Source organism: Petromyzon marinus, unplaced genomic scaffold (assembly GCF_048934315.1).
Source record: "Petromyzon marinus isolate PM22_M1 ecotype Great Lakes invasive population unplaced genomic scaffold, UKy_Petmar_22M1.pri1.0 PM_G_Scaffold_27, whole genome shotgun sequence".
Taxonomy (NCBI): Eukaryota; Metazoa; Chordata; class Hyperoartia; order Petromyzontiformes; family Petromyzontidae; genus Petromyzon; species Petromyzon marinus.
Genome location: NW_027422839.1, coordinates 1,512,673 through 1,538,981, shown reverse-complemented (window position 1 = coordinate 1,538,981; position 26,309 = coordinate 1,512,673). Strand labels below are relative to the sequence as shown.

General features: G+C 39.5%; 1 protein-coding gene across 1 annotated transcript; it reads right to left on the bottom strand.

The window, feature by feature from the left end:
* Positions 1–6,893: 6,893 nt before the first annotated feature.
* LOC142913932 (uncharacterized) lies at positions 6,894–18,336 on the bottom strand. The gene is made up of 6 exons (XM_076061049.1): positions 18,289–18,336; positions 13,267–13,417; positions 12,972–13,093; positions 9,869–12,399; positions 9,263–9,376; positions 6,894–8,394 (listed from the first exon to the last, which is right to left on the bottom strand). Exons 2-6 carry the CDS (start codon positions 13,389–13,391, stop codon positions 7,681–7,683), a joined length of 3,606 nt encoding a protein of 1,201 aa, XP_075917164.1. The 5' UTR covers positions 13,392–13,417; positions 18,289–18,336; the 3' UTR covers positions 6,894–7,680.
* Positions 18,337–26,309: the final 7,973 nt, after the last annotated feature.

The window sequence follows — 26,309 nt, the reverse complement described above, 5'->3', positions numbered from 1 at the left end:
CTCCCAAGGAGTCGTGTGTGCACCTAATTCGAACCCACTACAAATGCAATACTACTGTAGAATTCAGTGGTAAATGCAATACTACTGTAGAATTCAGTGGTAAATGCAATAATACTGTAGAATTCAGTGGTAAATGCAATAATACTGTAGAATTCAGTGGTAAATGCAATACTAATGTAGAATTCAGTGGTAAATGCAATACTACTGTAGAATTCAGTGGTAAATGCAATACTACTGTAGAATTCAGTGGTAAATGCAATACAACTGTAGAATTCAGTGGTAAATGCAATACTACTGTAGAATTCAGTGGTAAATGCAATACAACTGTAGAATTCAGTGGTAAATGCAATACTACTATAGAATTCAGTGGTAAATGCAATACAACTAGAATTCAGTGGTAAATGCAATAATGCTGTAGAATTCAGTGGTAAATGCAATACTACTGTAGAATTCAGCGGTAAATATAATACTACTGTAGAATTCAGTGGTAAATGCAATACTACTGTAGACTTCAGTGGTAAATGCAATACTACTGTATAATTCAGTGGTAAATGCAATACTACTGTAGACTTCAGTGGTAAATGCAATACTACTTTAGAATTCAGTGGTAAATACAATACTACTGTAGAATTCAGCGGTAAATGCAATAAAACCGTAGAATTCAGTGGTAAATGCAATACTACTGTAGAATTCAGTGGTAAATGCAATAAAACTGTAGAATTCAGTGGTAAATATAATACTACTGTAGAATTCAGTGGTAAATGCAATAAAACTGTAGAATTCAGTGGTAAATACAATACTACTGTAGAATTCAGTGGTAAATGCAATAAAACTGTAGAATTCAGTGGTAAATATAATACTACTGTAGAATTCAGTGGTAAATGCAATAAAACTGTAGAATTCAGTGGTAAATGTAATACTACTGTAGAATTCAGTGGTAAATGCAACACTACTGTAGAATTCAGTGGTAAATGTAATACTACTGTAGAATTCAGTGGTAAATGTAATACTACTGTAGAATTCAGTGGTAAATGCAATAATACTGTATAATGCAGTGGTAAATGCAATAAAACCGTAGAATTCAGTGGTAAATGCAATACTACTGTAGAATTCAGTGGTAAATGTAATACTACTGTAGAATTCAGTGGTAAATGCAATAATACTGTATAATTCAGTGGTAAATGCAATAAAACTGTAGAATTCAGTGGTAAATGCAATACTATTGTAGAATTCAGTGCTAAATGTAATACTACTGTAGAATTCAGTGGTAAATGCAATACTACTGTAGAATTCAGTGGCAAATGCAATACTACTGCAGAATTCAGTGGTAAATGCAATACAACTAGAATTCAGTGGTAAATGCAATAATGCTGTAGAATTCAGTGGTAAATGCAATACTACTGTAGAATTCAGTGGTAAATGCAATACTACTGTAGAATTCAGTGGTAAATGCAATACTATTGTAGAATTCAGTGGTAAAAGCAATAAAACTGTAGAATTCAGTGGTAAATATAATACTGTAGAATTCAGTGGTAAATGCAATAAAACTGTAGAATTCAGTGGTAAATACAATACTACTGTAGAATTCAGTGGTAAATGCAATACTACTGTATAATTCAGTGAAAAATGCAATACAACTAGAATTCAGTGGTAAATGCAATACTATTGTAGAATTCAGTGGTAAATACAATACTACTGTAGAATTCAGTGGTAAATGCAATAAAACTGTAGAATTCAGTGGTAAATATAATACTACTGTAGAATTCAGTGGTAAATGCAATACTGTAGAATTCAGTGGTAAATGCAATACTGCTGTAGAATTCAGTGGTAAATGTAATACTACTGTAGAATTCAGTGGTAAATGCAACACTACTGTAGAATTCAGTGGTAAATGCAATACTACTGTAGAATTCAGTGGTAAATGCAATACTACTGTAGAATTCAGTGGCAAATGCAACACTACTGTAGAATTCAGTGGTAAATGTAATACTACTGTAGAATTCAGTGGTAAATGCAACACTACTGTAGAATTCAGTGGTAAATGTAATACTACTGTAGAATTCAGTGGTAAATGTAATACTACTGTAGAATTCAGTGGTAAATGCAATAATACTGTATAATTCAGTGGTAAATGCAATAAAACCGTAGAATTCAGTGGTAAATGCAATACTACTGTAGAATTCAGTGGTAAATGTAATACTACTGTAGAATTCAGTGGTAAATGCAATAATACTGTATAATTCAGTGGTAAATGCAATAAAACTGTAGAATTCAGTGGTAAATGTAATACTATTGTAGAATTCAGTGCTAAATGTAATACTACTGTAGAATTCAGTGGTAAATGCAATACTACTGTAGAATTCAGTGGCAAATGCAATACTACTGTAGAATTCAGTGGTAAATGCAATACAACTAGAATTCAGTGGTAAATGCAATAATGCTGTAGAATTCAGTGGTAAATGCAATACTACTGTAGAATTCAGTGCTAAATGCAATACTACTGTAGAATTCAGTGGTAAATGCAATACTATTGTAGAATTCAGTGGTAAATGCAATAAAACTGTAGAATTCAGTGGTAAATATAATACTGTAGAATTCAGTGGTAAATGCAATAAAACTGTAGAATTCAGTGGTAAATACAATACTACTGTAGAATTCAGTGGTAAATGCAATACTACTGTATAATTCAGTGGAAAATGCAATACAACTAGAATTCAGTGGTAAATGCAATACTATTGTAGAATTCAGTGGTAAATACAATACTACTGTAGAATTCAGTGGTAAATGCAATAAAACTGTAGAATTCAGTGGTAAATATAATACTACTGTAGAATTCAGTGGTAAATGCAATAAAACTGTAGAATTCAGTGGTAAATACAATACTACTGTAGAATTCAGTGGTAAATGCAATAATACTGTAGAATTCAGTGGTAAATGCAATACTGCTGTAGAATTCAGTGGTAAATGTAATACTACTGTAGAATTCAGTGGTAAATGCAACACTACTGTAGAATTCAGTGGTAAATGCAATACTACTGTAGAATTCAGTGGTAAATGCAATACTGTATAATTCAGTGGTAAATGCAATAAAACCGTAGAATTCAGTGGTAAATGCAATACTACTGTAGAATTCAGTGGTAAATGCAATACTACTGTAGAATTCAGTGGTAAATGCAACACTACTGTAGAATTCAGCGGTAAATATAATACTACTGTAGAATTCAGTGGTAAATGCAATACTACTGTAGACTTCAGTGGTAAATGCAATACTACTGTATAATTCAGTGGTAAATGCAATACTACTGTAGACTTCAGTGGTAAATGCAATACTACTTTAGAATTCAGTGGTAAATACAATACTACTGTAGAATTCAGCGGTAAATGCAATAAAACCGTAGAATTCAGTGGTAAATGCAATACTACTGTAGAATTCAGTGGTAAATGCAATAAAACTGTAGAATTCAGTGGTAAATATAATACTACTGTAGAATTCAGTGGTAAATGCAATAAAACTGTAGAATTCAGTGGTAAATACAATACTACTGTAGAATTCAGTGGTAAATGCAATACAACTAGAATTCAGTGGTAAATGCAATAATGCTGTAGAATTCAGTGGTAAATGCAATACTACTGTAGAATTCAGCGGTAAATATAATACTACTGTAGAATTCAGTGGTAAATGCAATACTACTGTAGACTTCAGTGGTAAATGCAATACTACTGTATAATTCAGTGGTAAATGCAATACTACTGTAGACTTCAGTGGTAAATGCAATACTACTTTAGAATTCAGTGGTAAATACAATACTACTGTAGAATTCAGCGGTAAATGCAATAAAACCGTAGAATTCAGTGGTAAATGCAATACTACTGTAGAATTCAGTGGTAAATGCAATAAAACTGTAGAATTCAGTGGTAAATATAATACTACTGTAGAATTCAGTGGTAAATGCAATAAAACTGTAGAATTCAGTGGTAAATACAATACTACTGTAGAATTCAGTGGTAAATGCAATAAAACTGTAGAATTCAGTGGTAAATATAATACTACTGTAGAATTCAGTGGTAAATGCAATAAAACTGTAGAATTCAGTGGTAAATGTAATACTACTGTAGAATTCAGTGGTAAATGCAACACTACTGTAGAATTCAGTGGTAAATGTAATACTACTGTAGAATTCAGTGGTAAATGTAATACTACTGTAGAATTCAGTGGTAAATGCAATAATACTGTATAATGCAGTGGTAAATGCAATAAAACCGTAGAATTCAGTGGTAAATGCAATACTACTGTAGAATTCAGTGGTAAATGTAATACTACTGTAGAATTCAGTGGTAAATGCAATAATACTGTATAATTCAGTGGTAAATGCAATAAAACTGTAGAATTCAGTGGTAAATGCAATACTATTGTAGAATTCAGTGCTAAATGTAATACTACTGTAGAATTCAGTGGTAAATGCAATACTACTGTAGAATTCAGTGGCAAATGCAATACTACTGCAGAATTCAGTGGTAAATGCAATACAACTAGAATTCAGTGGTAAATGCAATAATGCTGTAGAATTCAGTGGTAAATGCAATACTACTGTAGAATTCAGTGGTAAATGCAATACTACTGTAGAATTCAGTGGTAAATGCAATACTATTGTAGAATTCAGTGGTAAAAGCAATAAAACTGTAGAATTCAGTGGTAAATATAATACTGTAGAATTCAGTGGTAAATGCAATAAAACTGTAGAATTCAGTGGTAAATACAATACTACTGTAGAATTCAGTGGTAAATGCAATACTACTGTATAATTCAGTGAAAAATGCAATACAACTAGAATTCAGTGGTAAATGCAATACTATTGTAGAATTCAGTGGTAAATACAATACTACTGTAGAATTCAGTGGTAAATGCAATAAAACTGTAGAATTCAGTGGTAAATATAATACTACTGTAGAATTCAGTGGTAAATGCAATACTGTAGAATTCAGTGGTAAATGCAATACTGCTGTAGAATTCAGTGGTAAATGTAATACTACTGTAGAATTCAGTGGTAAATGCAACACTACTGTAGAATTCAGTGGTAAATGTAATACTACTGTAGAATTCAGTGGTAAATGCAATACTACTGTAGAATTCAGTGGTAAATGCAACACTACTGTAGAATTCAGTGGTAAATGTAATACTACTGTAGAATTCAGTGGTAAATGCAACACTACTGTAGAATTCAGTGGTAAATGTAATACTACTGTAGAATTCAGTGGTAAATGTAATACTACTGTAGAATTCAGTGGTAAATGCAATAATACTGTATAATTCAGTGGTAAATGCAATAAAACCGTAGAATTCAGTGGTAAATGCAATACTACTGTAGAATTCAGTGGTAAATGTAATACTACTGTAGAATTCAGTGGTAAATGCAATAATACTGTATAATTCAGTGGTAAATGCAATAAAACTGTAGAATTCAGTGGTAAATGTAATACTATTGTAGAATTCAGTGCTAAATGTAATACTACTGTAGAATTCAGTGGTAAATGCAATACTACTGTAGAATTCAGTGGCAAATGCAATACTACTGTAGAATTCAGTGGTAAATGCAATACAACTAGAATTCAGTGGTAAATGCAATAATGCTGTAGAATTCAGTGGTAAATGCAATACTACTGTAGAATTCAGTGGTAAATGCAATACTACTGTAGAATTCAGTGGTAAATGCAATACTATTGTAGAATTCAGTGGTAAATGCAATAAAACTGTAGAATTCAGTGGTAAATATAATACTGTAGAATTCAGTGGTAAATGCAATAAAACTGTAGAATTCAGTGGTAAATACAATACTACTGTAGAATTCAGTGGTAAATGCAATACTACTGTATAATTCAGTGGAAAATGCAATACAACTAGAATTCAGTGGTAAATGCAATACTATTGTAGAATTCAGTGGTAAATACAATACTACTGTAGAATTCAGTGGTAAATGCAATAAAACTGTAGAATTCAGTGGTAAATATAATACTACTGTAGAATTCAGTGGTAAATGCAATAAAACTGTAGAATTCAGTGGTAAATACAATACTACTGTAGAATTCAGTGGTAAATGCAATAATACTGTAGAATTCAGTGGTAAATGCAATACTGCTGTAGAATTCAGTGGTAAATGTAATACTACTGTAGAATTCAGTGGTAAATGCAACACTACTGTAGAATTCAGTGGTAAATGCAATACTACTGTAGAATTCAGTGGTAAATGCAATACTGTATAATTCAGTGGTAAATGCAATAAAACCGTAGAATTCAGTGGTAAATGCAATACTACTGTAGAATTCAGTGGTAAATGCAATACTACTGTAGAATTCAGTGGTAAATGCAACACTACTGTAGAATTCAGTGGTAAATGTAATACTACTGTAGAATTCAGTGGTAAATGCAACACTACTGTAGAATTCAGTGGTAAATGCAATACTAACGTAGAATTGAGTGGTAAATGCAATACAACTGTAGAATTCAGTGGTAAATACAATAATACTGTAGAATTCAGTGGTAAATGCAACACTACTGTAGAATTCAGTGGTAAATGCAATACTAATGTAGAATTCAGTGGTAAATGCAATACAACCGTAGAATTCAGTGGTAAATGCAATACTACTGTAGAATTCAGTGGTAAATACAATAAACCTGTAGAACTGCTCACGCTCTTGTGTGCCGGTTACCTAACATTTACAAACGGATGCTCAGAAAAATAAACATCCCCAATATCTGCATTACCGTATATGTTCAACAGTATGAACATGCAACTCTTTGTCGCTTAATGCAGATACTCTGCAATGGGTATACAGCACAGCGCTCATACGTGCTGGTTTCTGTATGTATGCACCGACACACAGGGCATAAAACGAAACAGGCTGCATCAAGTGTTTATTCGTATATCAACACGAAACGCATCGTTAAACCTCCAAAATGTAAAAAGGGACAAACGCTCCCAACATTTTCTATTGAACACATGAGTACAGTATAACGTAATGGACACATCTTCCATTTTCTTTGGTTCTTTCGGTAAAGTCACCACCACGTAGAATGAGAATAATAAAATAATAAAATAACACGATAAAATTCTCACGACGTTTCGGCCACAACGCAAGCGGCCGTCTTCAGGTGAAAGGAACAGACCCGTCGGGACTACAGAGCTTCAATGAACGTTGTTAAAATTCGTAGCGACTTTTTAGCTGGTTGGGAGAAGTGAGGCACCTTGACAAAGGGGTTTACATATCAAACAGGAGAATTTAGCATTGATATGTAAACCCCTTTGTCAAGGTGCCTCTCTTCTCTAAACCAGCTTAAAAGACGCCTCGAATCTTAACAACGTTCGTTGAAGCTCTGTCGTCCCGACAGGTCTGTTCCTTTCACCTGAAGAAGGCCACTTGTGTTGTGGCCGAAACGTCGTGAGAATTTCATTGTTATTTTATTTTGTTAATTTATTATTTTATTCTCATTCTACGTGGTGGTGACTTTACCGAAAGAACCAAAGAAGATGAATCCTTGCAGTCACGAAAGCTTTAAATAGAAACATCTTCCATTCTTTCTTAGCTTTCTTTTATATACGCGAGGGATTTGCCTCTCGAACGGTGGGGTTCACGTCGAAAAATATTTGACGCCTGGCACGCCCTAAGCCCCGCGGTGGAAATAGGCTATTCCTTTTTCACGTCCGTTACAATAAACTTTGGTTTTTGCACCACAGGTTTTGACTTCAGCATCGGTCCAAACGGACCGCTGTCTTCACCTGATGGTTTCCTCTGCTCGTGAATGAGACTGGGACTTCCCGGTGCAGTTCCAGTGGTATTTGAAACTGTGGGAGGCTGATGGAAAGGACTTGCGCCCGCGGATTTTGGAGAACTGAGAACGGACTGAATTTGAGACGAGTTAGACGCTGATTTTACATTAAAAGGGTTTCCACTACTTGGTTTAGGACTCACCGGAGGTGGTGACTTGACAGGAAAAACGGCGTTCTTAGTCTCTGAATGACTCGACGCCACACTCATGCTAGATGGCTCGTCATCTTTGAACAAGACGCTTGGGAAACTGACTGGTCTGAATGGTTTCGGCTTCCACTGGTGAACTCGTGGTGGCTCAGTTACAATCACCTTCTTAGGCATGCCAGCACAACTGCCGGATCGGATGGCATCAAGCATGGCCAGACGTGCATCCTCGGGCCTACGCTCTGTACCTGTGGCCCCGTTACCCACAAGGATGACAGGAGGTGGTGGGGCTATGGGGACTGGAGGAGAATGCACAGGTGCAAGCCGTGGCCGCACTGTGGCTGAGTCGCCCGAGTCGGCTTCTCTCAACTGCTGAGACACCAGTTCTTCGTCTTCTGCTGCTGCCGCTGCTGCTGCAGATGGGGTCTATGGAAACCAGAAGACAGTAGAACACAGCAGTCAACGAGACACCAAGACTTGTGCTACCTGGGGTAACAACACTTCAAGTTCAGACAAATCACGCCATTGTTCGATGCCATGCAAACGTACATCCTCAAGCTCAAAGAAAATTATGTTGAAGGACGTTTTTGTTAATGTATTAATGGGAGCAAGACAAATAGGCCCTAATATGCGTGATTCGTGTAATTTGCAACAGCTGTCAGGTTCACAAAAGTTCCATTATCCACGGCCCTATTCTTCCTATTATCCTCGATTATCCCCGACTTTTTCATTAGTCATTGCGGAATGGCTTCCTATAATCTGAGATTTTTGAAGGTAAGTGTCCCACGCGGGCACATACATCCTTATCTTACAGAAACTTTTAATTAAAAAAATCACTTTGGCCAAAGCAAATGAACGGATGGCACTTGCTTTGTTTATACACTGCATGGGAAATCAAAGACACAAAGACGAGACACACACACACGAGACACAAATATCCCCACCCTCCCCCACCCTGTACAGCTGTCACTGACTCTTGGAGCAAGTGATGTTAGCACGTGCTAATGTTTACACACCGCACCGGGTACTCATTTGAGGCCGAGTCACGTAGAAGGGAAACAATAAAATAATAAAAAATAAAACAATAAAATTCTCACGACGTGAAAACCACACCTGATGATGATTGCTTGTGTTGCAGTCGAAACGTCGTGAGAATTGTATTGTTATTATTCATTATTGTTTCCCTTCTACGTGGTGGTGACTTTACCGAAAGAACCACGAATGTGAATCCCTGCAGTCACGAAAGCTTTAAATCAAAATTAAATACACAGCTGTCACTTGCATTCCCACTTACTTTTCTCAGTCGTTTCCCTCCTGCGCCTGATGGAACAGCGGGAGAAATGCGAGCATCTCTCTCTGCCTCACTATCAACAGCTGCCAGCATTGTCTGCAGATGTTCACCCGAAACCTAGAATATAACGGAACAGCGACCAGAACATTTACGGAAATGTACAACGTTTCACGTTAGCAAGGTAAATGTTTAAGGTAATATTGTTAGCTCTTTCGGTAAAGTCACGTTGAAGGGAAACAATAGAATAATAAAAACATATATAAAACAATAAAAATTCTCACGACGTTTCGACCATAACACGACCGTTTGTGTTATGGTCGAAACGTCGTGAGAATTTTATTGTTTCACATATATTTTATTATTTTATTGTTTCCCTTCAACGTGACTTTACCGAAAGAGCTAAGAATATGAATTACTGCAGTCACGAAAGCTTTAAATCAAAATGTTTAAGATAACTTTAATTATACATGTGCAATCATGGTTAACAATGCAGGTTCTACAAATACTTTTTTTTAAATAAACGAATCACATTTAATTTAGGCTAAACACAACATTTTCCATATTTATTACAATATTTTAAATGTGACGATGTAGACAAAGCAGGCTGACCTTTCTCAATGTGCCCACGTTGTCTGTAGACTGAAGCGCTTCCATTAGGGAACCATGTGCATTGTTATCCTTCACAATTGGTGTTTGCACCACAGGTTTTAACTTCAGCATCGGTCCAAACAGACCGCTGTCTTCACCTGATGGCTTTCTCTGCTCGTGAATAAGACTGGGACTTTCCAGTGCAGTTCCAGTGGTATTTGAAACTGTGGGAGGCTGATGGAAAGGACTTGCGTCCGTGGATTTTGGAGAACTGAGAACGGACTGAATTTGAGATGAGTTAGACGCTGATTTTACATTAAAAGGGTTTCCACTACTTGGTTTAGGACTCACCGGAGGTGGTGACTTGACAGGAAAAACGGCGTTCTTAGACTCTGAATGACTCGACGCTACACTCACGCTAGATGGTTTGTCATCTTTGAACATGACGCTTTGGAAACTGACCCGTCTGAATAGTTTTGGCTTCCATTGATGAACTCGTGGTGCCTCGGTTATAATAATCACCTTCCCCGGGTCACCTGGAGCATTTGGAATGTTGGCATTTTCTTCCGTAGAAAACTGTGGTGGTGGTGGAATCGTGAGCTCATCCTGTTCACAATTTACCTGAATTGGTGGCAAAGCATGTACAGGTGTTGTATTTGTTGTGGTTGTGCCACTGTAAGTTTCATTCGGAGCATCAATGGCCTTGTAGGCTGTTCTCTTGGCAATGGCAGATGCCACGTAGATGCTGGAGGCCCTCCTGCCGGGACGGAAAAATGCATCTTGCTTTGAGCTCGATGGTGGTGGTGGTAGTGGTGGTGATGTGGCAGTGCTGGCAAGTGGCTCGGTGGCAGAGTGTTGCTGAGATATTGCCTCCGTAGTACACTGGAGGGAATGGGACCTCTGGAATGGGCGAGCCACAATTGAGAGCCCTGATAAATGAGGAATCATTGGTGGAGGAATCACTGGTGGGGGAATTAATGGTGGAGGAATCACTGGTGGAGGACTTAATTGTGGAGGAATCACTGGTGGGGGAATCAATGGTGGAGGAATCACTGGTGGGGGAATTAATGGTGGAGGAATCACTGGTGGGGGAATTAATGGTGGAGGAATCACTGGTGGGGGAATCAATGGTGGAGGAATCACTGGTGGGGGAATTAATGGTAGAGGAATCACCGGTGACTGATGTGCTGTATGCTGTTGTGGATTGGCTGTAATGTCACCGATCTTCGCTGTTGAGTCGTATTTCAACGTTTCTTTGATTTCTTTTGTAGCATTGGTTGCAGTAGCATTTTCAGTCTTGCCGGGTTCTGTTTTATAAGGTGGTAGAAGGAATGGGACATCAGCTGTTCCAGGTTTTGGTCTTATGACTGGCTTGGAAGGAACAATTCTGTAAGTGGTCAATCCCACTTTAGGAAGGTAATCTCTGGTGATTTCATTTGTGGACCTCCACCGATCTGAAGGCTGCTTACAGACAGGAAAAACTGGAGAAGATGTTTCAGCAGAATTCTTTTGACATTCAACTTCAGGTGCACGTCGCTCTTTTGAAATTGATCGAGTCTTGTGAAAAATTCTGTTTTGCATCGAAGCCCCAGGCTCATTTGACTGGTCCATTACTGGCTGTGAAGTTTCATTTATTTCGGATACTTTTTCACTTTTAGTTAGCCTTGCTTCTGCAATAACCTTGCAAACTTTGTCTGGCTCAACTATTTCTTCTCTAGCGCCGGCAATTTCTTGACGGATTTCCACTGGCTGGATCAATACAGACTCGTCCACGTGCGTCTTGTGTTGGCGTGTTACCAGTTGTTCCGTATGCTGTTCGGATGATGCATCCTGTCGCTCCAAAGGTATACTCTTTACTTGCTTGTCCACAGATTTGGCATGCACTACGGGGATTTTCTCCACGTGCGCATTTAGAAAGGTTTCGTTTTTAACGGGCATTTTATCCAGGCACTTTAGACTTCCTCCACCACGCCTTCCTGCCCTGCTTAACTCACTATTAGGTTTGGTGGACGTGTCAGGGAAAGCCACGGGTAACCTTTTACGTCCGGGGTCTTGTTCACCCACGACACAACCAGACGCTTCTGCGGTGGCCCCAGTAAAAGACCCACAAAGGGCATGTTTGGATTTACGGTCAAGTTGCTGGGCCAAGGCAGATTCCCGAACCTTGGCAAGGAAGTCGACTTTCGCTTCATTACCATTCTTTGTCTGAGTAACGGGTGGCTCGGCAGAAACCTGCGGCGCGTTTCCAGCCTCGTTTCTATCGGCTGCTTCCCTTCTTTGCACATCATCGCGAGCTTTGAGAAACTGCAAAGGTTTTTCTGAAGGTCCTCTGTTGACATCTGTTGCCACATTGGCATTTGTCTCATCGTTCATGTCGACTTTATCAGTTTTATCGGAGCTGCTGTCCGCAGTGGCTTTCATCACTGTTGAATCTGGAAGGGCTGGCTCTGGCTTTTTAACCGGCTCTACAGTAGAATCAACGTCAGCCTCTGTTTTATTTATTTTTACAGTTTCCACGTTGTGGGGACCACTCTTAGACCTCGAGTCATCATCTGCAAACAAGCCAAAAGCATAATTTTTACATAATGTTTAAATCACAAATGCCACACCCCAATTATTCCACGTAAATTTTTTTTTTAAATGGTGATATTATCACTCATTTGCTTTTCGCTCATTGCACGCTTTATGAAACAACACTGAATTTTGTCACACGTTAAGTAGTCTTCTTTGGCTCTTTCGGTAAAGTCACCATGTAGAATGAGAATAAAATAATAAAATAAAATGACACAAAAAATTCTCACGACGTTTCGGCCACAACACAAGTGGCCTTCTTTAGGTGAAAGGAACAGGTTTGAACAGGTTTGTTCCTTTCACCTGAACAGGTCTGTTCCTTTCACCTGAAGAAGGCCAAATGTGTTGTGGCCCAAACGTCGTGAGATATTTTATTGTGTTATTTTATTTTATCATTTTATTATTTTATTCTCATTCTACGTGGTGACTTTACCGAAAGACTCAAAGAATATGAATCCTTGCAGTCACGAAAGCTTTAAATCGAAATTGTTAAGTATTGTGCTACGTTATTCTTATTTCCGCGACTAACCGTTTTGTGTGTGAAAGCGCTCACCCGTCGTCAGCCCCATTTCAAGTTCAGCAATTAACTCGTCCAATTCAACCGTTGCTGCGGCACCGGCGTTAGCCTGCGCCAGGTCTGACGGGCCTCCTTGCACAGCGTTATCAGCTACGGCCCTGCGCCGACATTAACAGACAGCACAGACTGACGTGGGGAACGTGTTCTTTTAGCGTGACAGGACACGTGACGTGGCAGCGTTTTCAACGCATCTAAATTAAAATGAAAGGAGTGTGTCGCGTGTAAAAAAAGAGCAAATCTGCCCGAAGAGGAATGGGTTGCGACGCCTTACCCAGCTTGTTGAGATGTGACGCAGAAAGTCTTCTGCGTCTCAGACTTGGCGGTGGGTCCTTGTTCAAGCGTACGGGGCGACGACGCTTCGGGCTGTTGCCTTGTGACATCAGGATCGCCGCCCATTCCAGCACCCTCGTTCAAAGATGTTTCTGCGGCGGTAATCAACGTCCAACGACGTAGATGAACGAGGTCCGTTAAACATTGCGGATATGAACACCGTGACGTACTTCAGAACGTTGAGCAATGTTTTTTATATTCTTGGTTCTTTCGGTAAAGTCACGTTGAAGGGAAACAATAAAATAATAAAGTATATATAAAACAATAAAAACTGTTGATAAATACACTGTTTAAAAATAAATAAATTAATGCGGACCGACACACCTGATGATGACCGTTTGTGTTGTGGTCGAAACGTCGTGAGAATTGTTTTTATTGTTTTATATATATTTTATTATTTTATTGTTTCACTTCAACGTGGTGACTTTACCGAAAGATCTAAGAATATGAATTACTGCAGTCACGAAAGCTTTAAATCAAAATTTAATGTTTTTTATTTTTTTCAACGAGTGACGTGAATCCATTTTCTCGGACAAAATCGTTAAAGTTCGCGCAAACTATCACGCTGTGTAAGAGCACTTGGGGGGTGGAAAAAAAATCGGGTTCTTTTCATTTACGTCTTCAACACCACAAAGATGTCTTATTAAAATCCACAAAACGCGAAGCGTAGAGTAATTTTTGAACGCGGACGAATGGCACTCTTTCGCCGTGCTGTTCGGCATCTCCACGAGCAAGCAATTTGCAAACCAATGGATTTTCTCCGACGTGAACGTGTCATCAGTGCGCGGGTTGCTTCGAATAAAGGCAAACAGCGAGGCAGCATTTACATTATGAGACCTCCTTTGCCAGGAACAAGATATAGCAATAGGTTTTACCCTTTTAACTGGCACAAAAAACTGACACCTTTATTCAAGGCATCGTGTCTGCAATAACCACAACACAAGCAGTCAAAATGCAAACAAAAAAGACAACTCTGAAAATAATATTGGCACTGTCCTTGAAGTTGATTGGTCCACACCCGAGACGGCTTTCTTTAGAGCCTAGTCTCCACTGGTGTTGTACGCCTTTTGGCGTCTTCTGGTCCAACACCAGTGGAGACTAGGCTCTAAGAAAAGCCGTCTCAGGTGTGGACCAATCAAATTCAAGGACAGTGCCAATATTATTATCAGAGTTGTCTTTTTGTTTGCATTTTGACTGCTTGTGTTGTGGTTATTGTAAACATGATGCCTTGAATAAAGGTGTCAGTTTTTTGTGCCCGTTAAAAGGGTAAAACCTATTTCTATAGCGAGGCAGTATTTATACTGCGAGGCCGTGGGGCTCCATGAATGAGGAGGCATAAAAGGCGTTCCCATCGTGATCTCAGGGCATCTGCTCTGGGGGTTTCGTGTGAAGTTTTTGTTCAACAAAAAGAGCTTTTGGCCAAGTGTGCTTTACAACAACCAGAATAAACACCGTGGCCAATGATGACATCTGGTCACCGTTACATTGCATTTATGGCTTTTATTTTGGTGATTTCGAAAAGTTTTTTTTGGTTTTGGCCATGTTTTTGTTTATTGTAGTACGGAGTTAGACTGATGGCCTTAATCTAAGTTGTCTTGTGGTTGTTGTTGTTGTTGTTTGACTTGCATCCCACTGGGATTTTTGCACACAGCGTTGGTGGTGTACGGTGCTATTTCAGGAATATTTTGATGTTTTTTTCCTGGATTTTCTGTTTGCAAAGTCACACACAAAGTCACTTTAAGATGTTTTCTTGTTCATGTTTTTGTTTGTTGCGGTTGCACCCGATTCAAGAGCCGGATGGCTCACAGGGCTATACCACATAAATGAAACTATGGAACTAAATGAACTATGGAGAACAGACTTGCTGAAATGTACAAATTGTGCATGAAAAGAGTCAACTTACACGAACGGTAAGCAAAAGTACGAGTCCAACATTGGCAGAAGAAATTGCTTGTGAGTTTTTTTGACCACTTCAACGTGGTGACTTTACCGAAAGATCTAAGAATATGAATTACTGCAGTCACGAAAGCTTTAAATCAAAATTTAATGTTTTTTATTTTTTTCAACGAGTGACGTGAATCCATTTTCTCGGACAAAATCGTTAAAGTTCGCGCAAACTATCACGCTGTGTAAGAGCACTTGGGGGGTGGAAAAAAAATCGGGTTCTTTTCATTTACGTCTTCAACACCACAAAGATGTCTTATTAAAATCCACAAAACGCGAAGCGTAGAGTAATTTTTGAACGCGGACGAATGGCACTCTTTCGCCGTGCTGTTCGGCATCTCCACGAGCAAGCAATTTGCAAACCAATGGATTTTCTCCGACGTGAACGTGTCATCAGTGCGCGGGTTGCTTCGAATAAAGGCAAACAGCGAGGCAGCATTTACATTATGAGACCTCCTTTGCCAGGAACAAGATATAGCAATAGGTTTTACCCTTTTAACTGGCACAAAAAACTGACACCTTTATTCAAGGCATCGTGTCTGCAATAACCACAACACAAGCAGTCAAAATGCAAACAAAAAAGACAACTCTGAAAATAATATTGGCACTGTCCTTGAAGTTGATTGGTCCACACCCGAGACGGCTTTCTTTAGAGCCTAGTCTCCACTGGTGTTGTACGCCTTTTGGCGTCTTCTGGTCCAACACCAGTGGAGACTAGGCTCTAAGAAAAGCCGTCTCAGGTGTGGACCAATCAAATTCAAGGACAGTGCCAATATTATTATCAGAGTTGTCTTTTTGTTTGCATTTTGACTGCTTGTGTTGTGGTTATTGTAAACATGATGCCTTGAATAAAGGTGTCAGTTTTTTGTGCCCGTTAAAAGGGTAAAACCTATTTCTATAGCGAGGCAGTATTTATACTGCGAGGCCGTGGGGCTCCATGAATGAGGAGGCATAAAAGGCGTTCCCATCGTGATCTCAGGGCATCTGCTCTGGGGGTTTCGTGTGAAGTTTTTGTTCAACAAAAAGAGCTTTTGGCCAAGTGTGCTGTACAACAACCAGAATAAACACCGTGGCCAATGATGACATCTGGTCACCGTTACATTGCATTTATGGCTTTTATTTTGGTGATTTCGAAAAGTTTTTTTTGGTTTTGGCCATGTTTTTGTTTATTGTAGTACGGAGTTAGACTGATGGCCTTAATCTAAGTTGTCTTGTGGTTGTTGTTGTTGTTGTTTGACTTGCATCCCACTGGGATTTTTGCACACAGCGTTGGTGGTGTACGGTGCTATTTCAGGAATATTTTGATGTTTTTTTCCTGGATTTTCTGTTTGCAAAGTCACACACAAAGTCACTTTAAGATGTTTTCTTGTTCATGTTTTTGTTTGTTGCGGTTGCACCCGATTCAAGAGCCGGATGGCTCACAGGGCTATACCACATAAATGAAACTATGGAACTAAATGAACTATGGAGAACAGACTTGCTGAAATGTACAAATTGTGCATGAAAAGAGTCAACTTACACGAACGGTAAGCAAAAGTACGAGTCCAACATTGGCAGAAGAAATTGCTTGTGAGTTTTTTTGACGTAATAAACATCAACTTGTATGCGCATTTGAAATTTAAATTTGTGCAAGCTTTCAGAATTTACGTGTATTTTAAATCAATAATGCTTCCATCAAAAGCGCAATTGATTAGCACCTCACATTATCACGTCTGGCTACGTACGGTGCGAAATAATTGCAACATACATTAAATATTGTTTGGATTCAAACAGAACGTCACGTTAATGTCAATCACGTATGGCTACGTACGGTGTGAAATAATTTCAACATACATACATTAAATATTGTTTGGATTCAAACAGAACGTCACGTTAATGTCAATCACGTCTGGCTACGTACGGTGTGAAATAATTGCAACATACATACATTAAATATTGTTTGGATTCAAACAGAACGTCACGTTAATGTCAATCACGTCTGGCTACGTACGGTGTGAAATAATTTCTACATACATACGTTAAATATTGTTTGGATTCAAACAGAACGTCACGTTAATGTCAAACATACAATGCTTGACCTGTTTGTCCATTGGAAATCCAAATTCCAGTTTTACAAAACATCATCAACAACCAAACAATAAGGTAATGGTGTCGTTTAGAACATAGGTAGCCAATGAAATAAAAAATAGAGCACTTGGTGGAGTATCCAAGAGCTTTCATTTCGAAATCTATAACGTACACTTACACTACCACTTTAAACGAGTTGAATATGTTACGTTACAAGCACCACAACTGCCCTTTAAACAAAGATTCACAGCTCAAACACAGGTTGAAAACATAACATACGTACGTGTTCAACATATGTATGAGCAGTTGTGTAAGATGATATATCTTATGAGATTCCACAAGAGATGTTTGACAGCCAGTTATATGTGCCAGCCAAATAAAAGATTTAAAAAAAATCCAATTGGTTGTCCTTGTTAAAGAGCCGCTGAGCTCAATTGCCTTTGCCAGCTGGAATAAAGTTAGTCTGAAATTGCATGGAACATATGTAAATTAATAATATGTAAATCACTAATTCGAATGTTTTTTTTTGTTGGTATTTTGGCAGGCTGTTTGCTCCACAGCCTGTCAACATTTTCGTGGAAAAATGAGGACCGGGAAGGTTAAAGGACTTTCAAAAGATCCTTCAATTAATCCACACACTTTCAAAGGAAATGGTGCCCCTGCTGCAAGGTTATGCAGTTGTTTTACCTTGTAAGCATTGTTCTGCAGTATGAAAGTCAATTTTATATCTGAATTAACATGCCCTAAAAAAACTCTTAATAAATAACATATTTTATCAAAGTAGCGTAATAATTAGCCAATTGTCGGAACACGATTACAATTTTGATCACAAAATATCTAAATGAACAACCATTTAAAGAAACAGTTTATTGGATTAAAATTACTTCTGGCCTCCATACTGCTTATACAGAGCCATCTATTCCAATGAAGCCGTGCATTTTACAATATTTACCTTCTTCATTTTCATCCTTTAACGGTAAGCGCCCAGAACTTTGAGCGGAGGCTGAGAAACACAAAACAACATTTCCATACATGTGAATGCCATTCATTAGCATCAGCACATTTGACTTACCCATAACCGGTCAAGTGAATTCTTTAAGGTTCAAAAAGCAGCTGGCTGTTAATATAAAACATGTTCGTCACATGCATGCACGCACACACACATACACATAAGTACTCACATACACTCACAATCACATATATACATATACACACTATGTACATGCTCACTGGACCAACTTGCTCACTGATTGGATGACTGTTGGATTGTGATGCCACCTGACTAACAAGAACACAACTGACAGCATGCAACTCCCATCACAACACATTGCACGGTACGATGCCATAGTGCGGCACATTTCTGTGTAATCTATCACAACAAGACAAGATTTCATCCATATAGTAATAGGTTTTACCCTTTTAACTGGCACAAAAAACTGACACCTTTATTCAAGGCATCATGTTTGCAATAACCACAACACAAGCAGTCAAAATGCAAACAAAAAGACAACTCTGATAATAATATCAGAGTTGTCTTTTTGTTTGTTGTGGTTATTGCAAACACGATGCCTTGAATAAAGGTTTCAGTTTTTTGTGCCAGTTAAAAGGGTAAAACCTATTACTATATCTTGTTACTGGCAAAGGAGGTCTCATAATGTAAAATATTTCATCCCTTTTACTGGCCATCTGTGAAAATGAGCTTCAGAGTTCATCAGATTTCTCCAGTCTAAATAAAGATTCTGATGGCACCCCAAAATTGCAAAATGTCTCTCTTCACAATAATAAAAAAAAAAAATTCGTTTGGTCGATGAACAATTCATCCCGGCCAAATCTCTTAAACATAATTCACTATTGCTTCGCGAGGACATTAAACCCCGGAAACATTACTGGGTTAGGCACTTTAACATTCCACGACTTCAACCCTTCATTAAGCGTAACAATGATGATGCATTCTGTGTTGATGTCCTCAAAAATAAGTCGCCAATTAAATATTTCACCTTGTCATCATATTACAAACGGTGCTTTGACTGACGACAGACATCGTGGGGCTCATAGACTCTTTGTGTTTCTTCGGTAAAGTCACGACGTAGGTAAAATAAAATAAATAAAACAACTACATTAAATCACGACGTTTCGGGGGCAACACCAAGCTTCCGTCTTCATGGGGAAACCGTCACGGCAAAATTGCTGCATCAACTCGATACATAAATTCAGGTGGAAACCGTCACGGCAACATTGCCGCATCAACTTGATACAGAAATTCAGGTGGAAACTATCACGGTAATATTGCTGCATCAACTTGATACAGAAATTCAGGTGGAAACTGTCACGGCAAAATTGCTGCATCAACTCGATACAGAAATTCAGGTGGAAATCGTCACGGCAACATTGCTGCATCAACTTGATACAGAAATTCAGGTGGACACAGGTCACGGCAAAATTGCTGCATCAACTCGATACAGAAATTCAGGTGGAAATCGTCATGGCAACATTGCTGCATCAACTCGATACAGAAATTTAGGTGGAAACCATCACGGTAAAATTGCTGCATCAACTTGATACAGAAATTCAGGTGGAAACCATCACGGTAAAATTTCTGCCTCAACTTCATACAGAAATTCAGGTGGAAATCGTCACGGTAAAATTGCTTGATACAGCTGTGACGGTTTCCACCTGAAGAAGGGAGCTTGGTGTTGCCTCCGAAACGTCGTGATTTAATTTAGTTGTTTTATCATTTATTTGTTTTTTAACTACGTCGTGACTTTGCTGAAAAAAAACACAGAGTGTGGTGAATCCTTGCAGTCACGAAAGCTTCAAATCTGGAAATAGTGGGGCTCACAAGGTAAATGTGTAGCAGCAGAGGTCTTGTTGAAAGAAGACAGTTGAAGCCAAACAAAACCGCATGCACGATTGGAACGTGTTCGCTTACCGTCTCCCCTGTGTAAACATGATGTTGACAAATCGGCTAGGTGATGATACTGTGTAGGAACCTCCTGGTTACTACACCACCAGCCCACAGGAGATTATTATTGTGTCAGTCTGTCGTGCATCCAAACATGGGAGGGGTGGGGCTGGGTGGGGAGGGGAGGGTGGGGAGGGGCTGGTGGGGAGGGGCTGGGTGGGGAGGGGAGGGTGGGGAGGGGCTGGGTGGGGAGGGGCTGCGTGGGGGGTGGGGCTGGCTGGGGAGGGGCTGGTCACCCCGTGGTGCCCTTATAAAACTCAACGTTTAACCTACTCACGCCGGCTTGTGCCTGCCCTCAAAGTCGGGCATATTTACGGAACACACCACGTGGTGGTGCCGCCGTTGACCCTGGCCATTGACCGAGCAACCCAACAACGTTCCTACCAGCTCCTCCCTCCGCAGGAGAATGTGTTTAAGTTTAGGTATTGTGCCTAAGCAGTTCACTGCACTAAAAGCAATGGAATTTCACTTTTTGCTCCCCGAGATGCTTGCAGGTTGTTACCAAGACGAAACGAACAGAAGCTTTTTTTAGACATACTTTTTCGCTTAAATCAAAACGTTTGCCCGATGGCACAGCTTAAATTCCCGCATTTTGAACAGGGCCAAAAAGCGCCGCTCCGTCGTAAAAAAAAAAAAAATCGGCCTTGAATCGATAGAACTATAAAGGGCACTTGATAAAAATAAAAAAAATTGAAAATGTGAGCACGTGAGAGCCCTCTCTCTCTCTCACGTGCGGAGCTGCTCCGCCTTCGAAGCTCGTTCTCCACGCCGGGCTGCACAGGAGGAGTGGATCCAGGCTGCGACAACAACAATAACGCCGTCGGCCGCGCCTGTTCTGGGGCAGATCTCGGAGGCGGAGGCAGCGGCGGCTCGGGGCCGGCAGCCTGCGTACCCCGGGCGGTGGTGGATGGGGGGGGAGGAGGAGGTGCATGGGGCTTGGTGCGACGCCGCAGCGTGCCGAGCGGCGACGTGGCTCCAGCGGCCCGGGTCGAAGGCGAGGCCAACGGTGCGGGAGGGGGTGACTGGCTTCTTCCGGTCTCCTGTGCGAGGCGCGGCTGGCCTGGAGGGCTCTGAGCAGGAGACACAAAGTTTACATCGTTAGACCTCCTTTGCCAGTAGCCAAAATGTAATAATAATAGGGGGTTTTTCAACCTTTTTTCTGGCAACAAAACTGAAACCTTTTACATTATGAGACCTCCTTTGCCAGAAACAAGATATAGGAATAGGTTTTACCCTTTTAGTACGCCTTTTGGCGTCTTCTGGTCCAACACCAGTGGAGACTAGGCTCTAAGAAAAGCCGTCTCGGGTGTGGACCAATCAAATTCAAGGACAGTGCCAATATTATTATTATTTTCAGAGTTGTCTTTTTTGTTTGCATTTTGACTGCTTGTGTTGTGGTTATTGCAAACATGATGCCTTGAATAAAGGTGTCAGTTTTTGTGCCAGTCAAAAGGGTAAAACCTATTACTATATCTTGTTACAAACATGTCTCCTTGTATCTACACATGACACTCCTCTCGACAAGAGAATAACACACCGTTTAATGAAGTCACAAGAGAACACCACGGCAAGAAAAACCACTGCTCAATTTCAAATACGCAGGGGTGCAAGTGTGTCACGTACTGACCTTCTTAATCTTTGGCCGCAAAAAGCTCCAAAGCCCTTTGTGTTTTTTCTCCGGGAGGTCTGCGTTGTCGTTCAGGTCATGGCCCAGCTCTGTAACGCAAAGAGAGCCACTCAATACATCCACAGGGTACTCTTTGTTTCTATTCGCTAAAGTCACGTAACAAGCAAAAAAATTAAAAATTCTCACAACGTTTCGGCCACAACGCAAGCGGCCTTCATCAGGTGAAGGGACCGTGCTGTCACGAGGACAGCGTTGGAGTGAAAACAGCCAAGCCCAGGTCGCGTACTTTAAGCTGTGTGGGAGGCTGTTTTCACTCCAATGCTGTCCTCATGACAGCACGGTCCCTTCACCTGATGAAGGCCACTTGTGTTGTGGCCGAAACGTCGTGAGAATTTTTCAATTTTTATTTTGTTGTTGTTTGTGACGTGACTTTACCGAATAGAACCAAAGAGTATGGATCATTGCAGTCGCGAAAGCTTCAAATCTAGAACATCCACAGGTGAAGGTTTCCATTACCTGAGCGTTAATGTGCATATAGCAACAGGGATGACACGCAGCGAATTCGCTTCACAGTGAACGGTCCGTAGTTTTTGCAGATGCAACACAAAGTTAAATTATCATTAGACCTCCTTTGCCAGTTCCAAAATGTAATAATAATAGGGTTTTTCCCCTTTTTGATGGCAACAAAACTGAAACCTTTTTACAAGGATGCATGTCTACTGCATTAACCACAATACCTGTGCACCAATCAGTTTCAAGCACAATGCACCATATATTATCATAGTATGTTTTTTGTTTGCATTTTGACTGCAGGTATTGTGGTTAATGCGGTAGGCATGAATCCTTGTTAAAAAGGTTTCAGTTTTGTTGCCAGAAAAAAGGGGAAAACCCAACTATTATTAAAGTTAAATTAATTAAGCCTTTCAATACGTGGTCTATTTTTTTATTAATTGTACGATGCTTGAAACCCAAGAAACTTCAAATTGCAAAAGGTGTACTATTTTCACGCACGTACCAAAATTATCAAGGTGTTTATTAAATGTTGATATAAACATGCATATTACACCATACTTGTGTATATATATATTTTTTAGGTACACCTCTACGGAGCGTTCACATTGTTCATTGTAACAATACTTCTCCACTAGATGGCAGGATTGTAAAAAAATTAAAATATTTTACACTTAAATTTCGATTTAAAGCTTTCGTGACTGCAGTGATTCATATTCTTGGCTCTTTCGGTAAAGTCACGTTGAAGGGAAACAATAAAATAATAAAAAATATATATATATATCAAACAATAAAAATTCTCACGTTTTCACAACTGATGATGACCGTTTGTGTTATGGTCGAAACGTTGTGAGAATTTTTATTGTTTTATATATTTTATTATTTTATTGTTTCCCTTCAACGTGACTTTACCGAAAGAGCTAAGCTTATATATTTTACACTTCTTCAATTTCCCACCGGGTGGCGCTGGTGGCACACAAAATGCAGCAAAGCGCGCAGCAGAGAACGGCGCTGGTTGTGCCAAGGGGTTGAAACTTGCAGCCCGTCACGGTAACCATGGAGCTGTCCAAGCACGGACATTCTAAGCCTCCCAAGCCATTATTAATGCGGCCAAGAAGTCAGTTCACCCACATGGTGGCCGCACACGGGACGTGTGAACATTCCGTGCTCGATTCCAGCAGCCAGCAAGCCCAAACATGCAGCTCATAAACTCGCACGCACGCACGCACAAACAAATAACACGAACAATCCTCTGCATTAGTAATAGGTTTTACCCTTTTGACTGGCACAAAAACTGACACCTTTATTCAAGGCATCGTGTTTGCAATAACCACAACACAAGCAGTCAAAATGCAAACAAAAAAGACAACTCTGATAATAATATTGGCACTGTCCTTGAATTTGATTGGTCCACACCCGAGACGGCTTTTCTTAGAGCCTAATCTCCACTGGCGTTGGACCAGAAGACGCCAAAAGGCGTACAACTCAAAAACAGCGCACCATCAGAGTATTGAGGGCTCGGGGTGAGCATTTACATTATGAGACCTCCTTTGCCAGTAACAAGATATAGTAATAGGTTTTACCTTTTTAACTGGCACAAAAACTGACACCTTTATTCAAGGCATCGTGTTTGCAATAACCACAACACAAGCAGTCAAAATGCAAACAAAAAGACAACTCTGATAATAATATTGGCACTGTCCTTGAATTTGATTGGTCCACACGCGAGACAGCTTTTCTTAGAGCCTAGTCTCCATTGGTGTTGGACCAGAAGACGCCAAAAGGCGTGCAACTCAAAAACAGCGCACCATCAGAGTATCGAGGGCTCGGGGTGAGCATTTACATTATGAGACCTCCTTTGCTATGCATGGGTAGCCAAAGGAACGACAGAGAAATCCAATCACGGCGGCTTTAGGTTCGAAGCCAATTCATGCGCTTTGCCTACTGACACAAATTAGCACGAGGCAGAGGCGACTAAATTTCGATTTGAAGCCTTCGTGACTGCAAGGATTCATCTTCTTTGGTTCTTTCGGTAAAGTCACCATCAATAAAATTCTCACGACGTTTCGGCCATTCTACGTGGTGGTGGTGACTTTACCGAAGGAACCAAAGAAGATGAATCCTTGCAGTCACGAAAGCTTTAAATCGAAATTTAACCTCTACGGGGAGGGATTTCACACAACCTTAAGCACCTGAAGACGGCCTCTTGCGTTGTGGCCGAAACGTCGTGAGAATTTTATCGTGTTATTTTATTATCTTATTATTCTCATTCTACATGGTGGTGACTTTACCGAAAGAACCAGAGGCGACTAGACCGAGAGTGAGCAGACTGAGAGAGTTTGCCGGGTGGACTGATTTCAAGCAATGCTCACATCAGCATCTAACTAGAGATATTTGAGCAGGTGCCACGTGCACTATTTACTTTTAAAATGCTAGCAGTTATGAACACTGTCACAAAAGTAGGCACAGCAACTAGAATATACTTGTAAGAGACCTCTACGTGGATAGCAAGGCTATTTATTATAGTGGAGGGGGGGGGGGTATCAAAACTGAAAGTCAGATGACCAGGGCATATTTCCAGGACGCTGACAAGTAAAATACCTTGAAACCCAAAAGATATACCGATGTCTGAAAACTTTAGAGGTGAAAAAATGAGTAGAATATCAAAAAAATTAAACTTCAGAAGGTGCACACGGTTTGAAACATCACCACATGGGGGTCCGCGATTCCAAATGAACTGTAATAATGATAAAAGTACGTGAAAGGAAGACAAGTGTCATTGCATTTGGAATCTCAGAAAAAAAACATAAACAGACCATAGACTATTCTTAGCTCTTTCGGTAAAGTCACGTTGAAGGGAAACAATAAGATAATAAAATATATTTTGTTTAAAATATATTTTATTGTTTCCCTTCAACGTGACTTTACCGAAAGAGCTAAGAATATGAATTACTGCAGTCACGAAAGCTTTAAATCAAAATTTAGACAATAGACTGTACATCAGAACGATTGAAATGAGAACAGAATTATTTCCAGGTATATCAGGGTAGTGTGGAAGGTATCAAAATGAAATGTAAAAAAAAATGTATTGCATGATGATATAAGAAACATTTTTACGCGTTATATATAGGCCTGTAATGTACAAAATATAGTCGCACATGAACACATACACACATATATACAGACGTCTAAAACAAATTGTTATCTTAAAAGTCATACCGATAAAATAAACAATTCTAGGTCAAATTTCGATTTAAAGCTTTCGTGACTGCAAGGATGCATCTTCTTTGGTTCTTTCGGTAAAGTCACCACGTAGAATGAGAATAAAATAATAAATTAATAAAACACAATAAAATTCTTACGACGTTTCGGCCACAACACAAGTGGCCCTCTTCAGGTGAAAGGAACAGACCTGTCGTCTGACCTTTATTGTGTTATTTTATTTTATTAATTTATTATTTTATTCTCATTCTACGTGGTGACTTTACCGAAAGAACCAAAGAAGATGAATTCTAGGTCAATAACCAGGAGGTTCTATTGACAAGTCTAAAAGAAACTGCAGGGAAGGTAGGCTTTAAGCCAGCCTTATAAAGGACCGCCATGATAAAACGAATTTTTTATTCTTTGGTTCTTTCGGTAAAGTCACCACCACGTAGAATGAGAATAAAATAATAAATTGATAAAATAAAATAACAAAATAAAATTCTCACGACGTTTCGGCCACAACACAAGCGGCTCCAGCGCTGTCCTCCAGACAGTCTCGTCCCTTCACCTGATGAAGGCCGCTTGTGTTGTGGCCGAAACGTCGTGAGAATTTTATTGTGTTATTTAAATTTATTAATTTATTATTTTATTCTCATTCTACGTGGCGGTG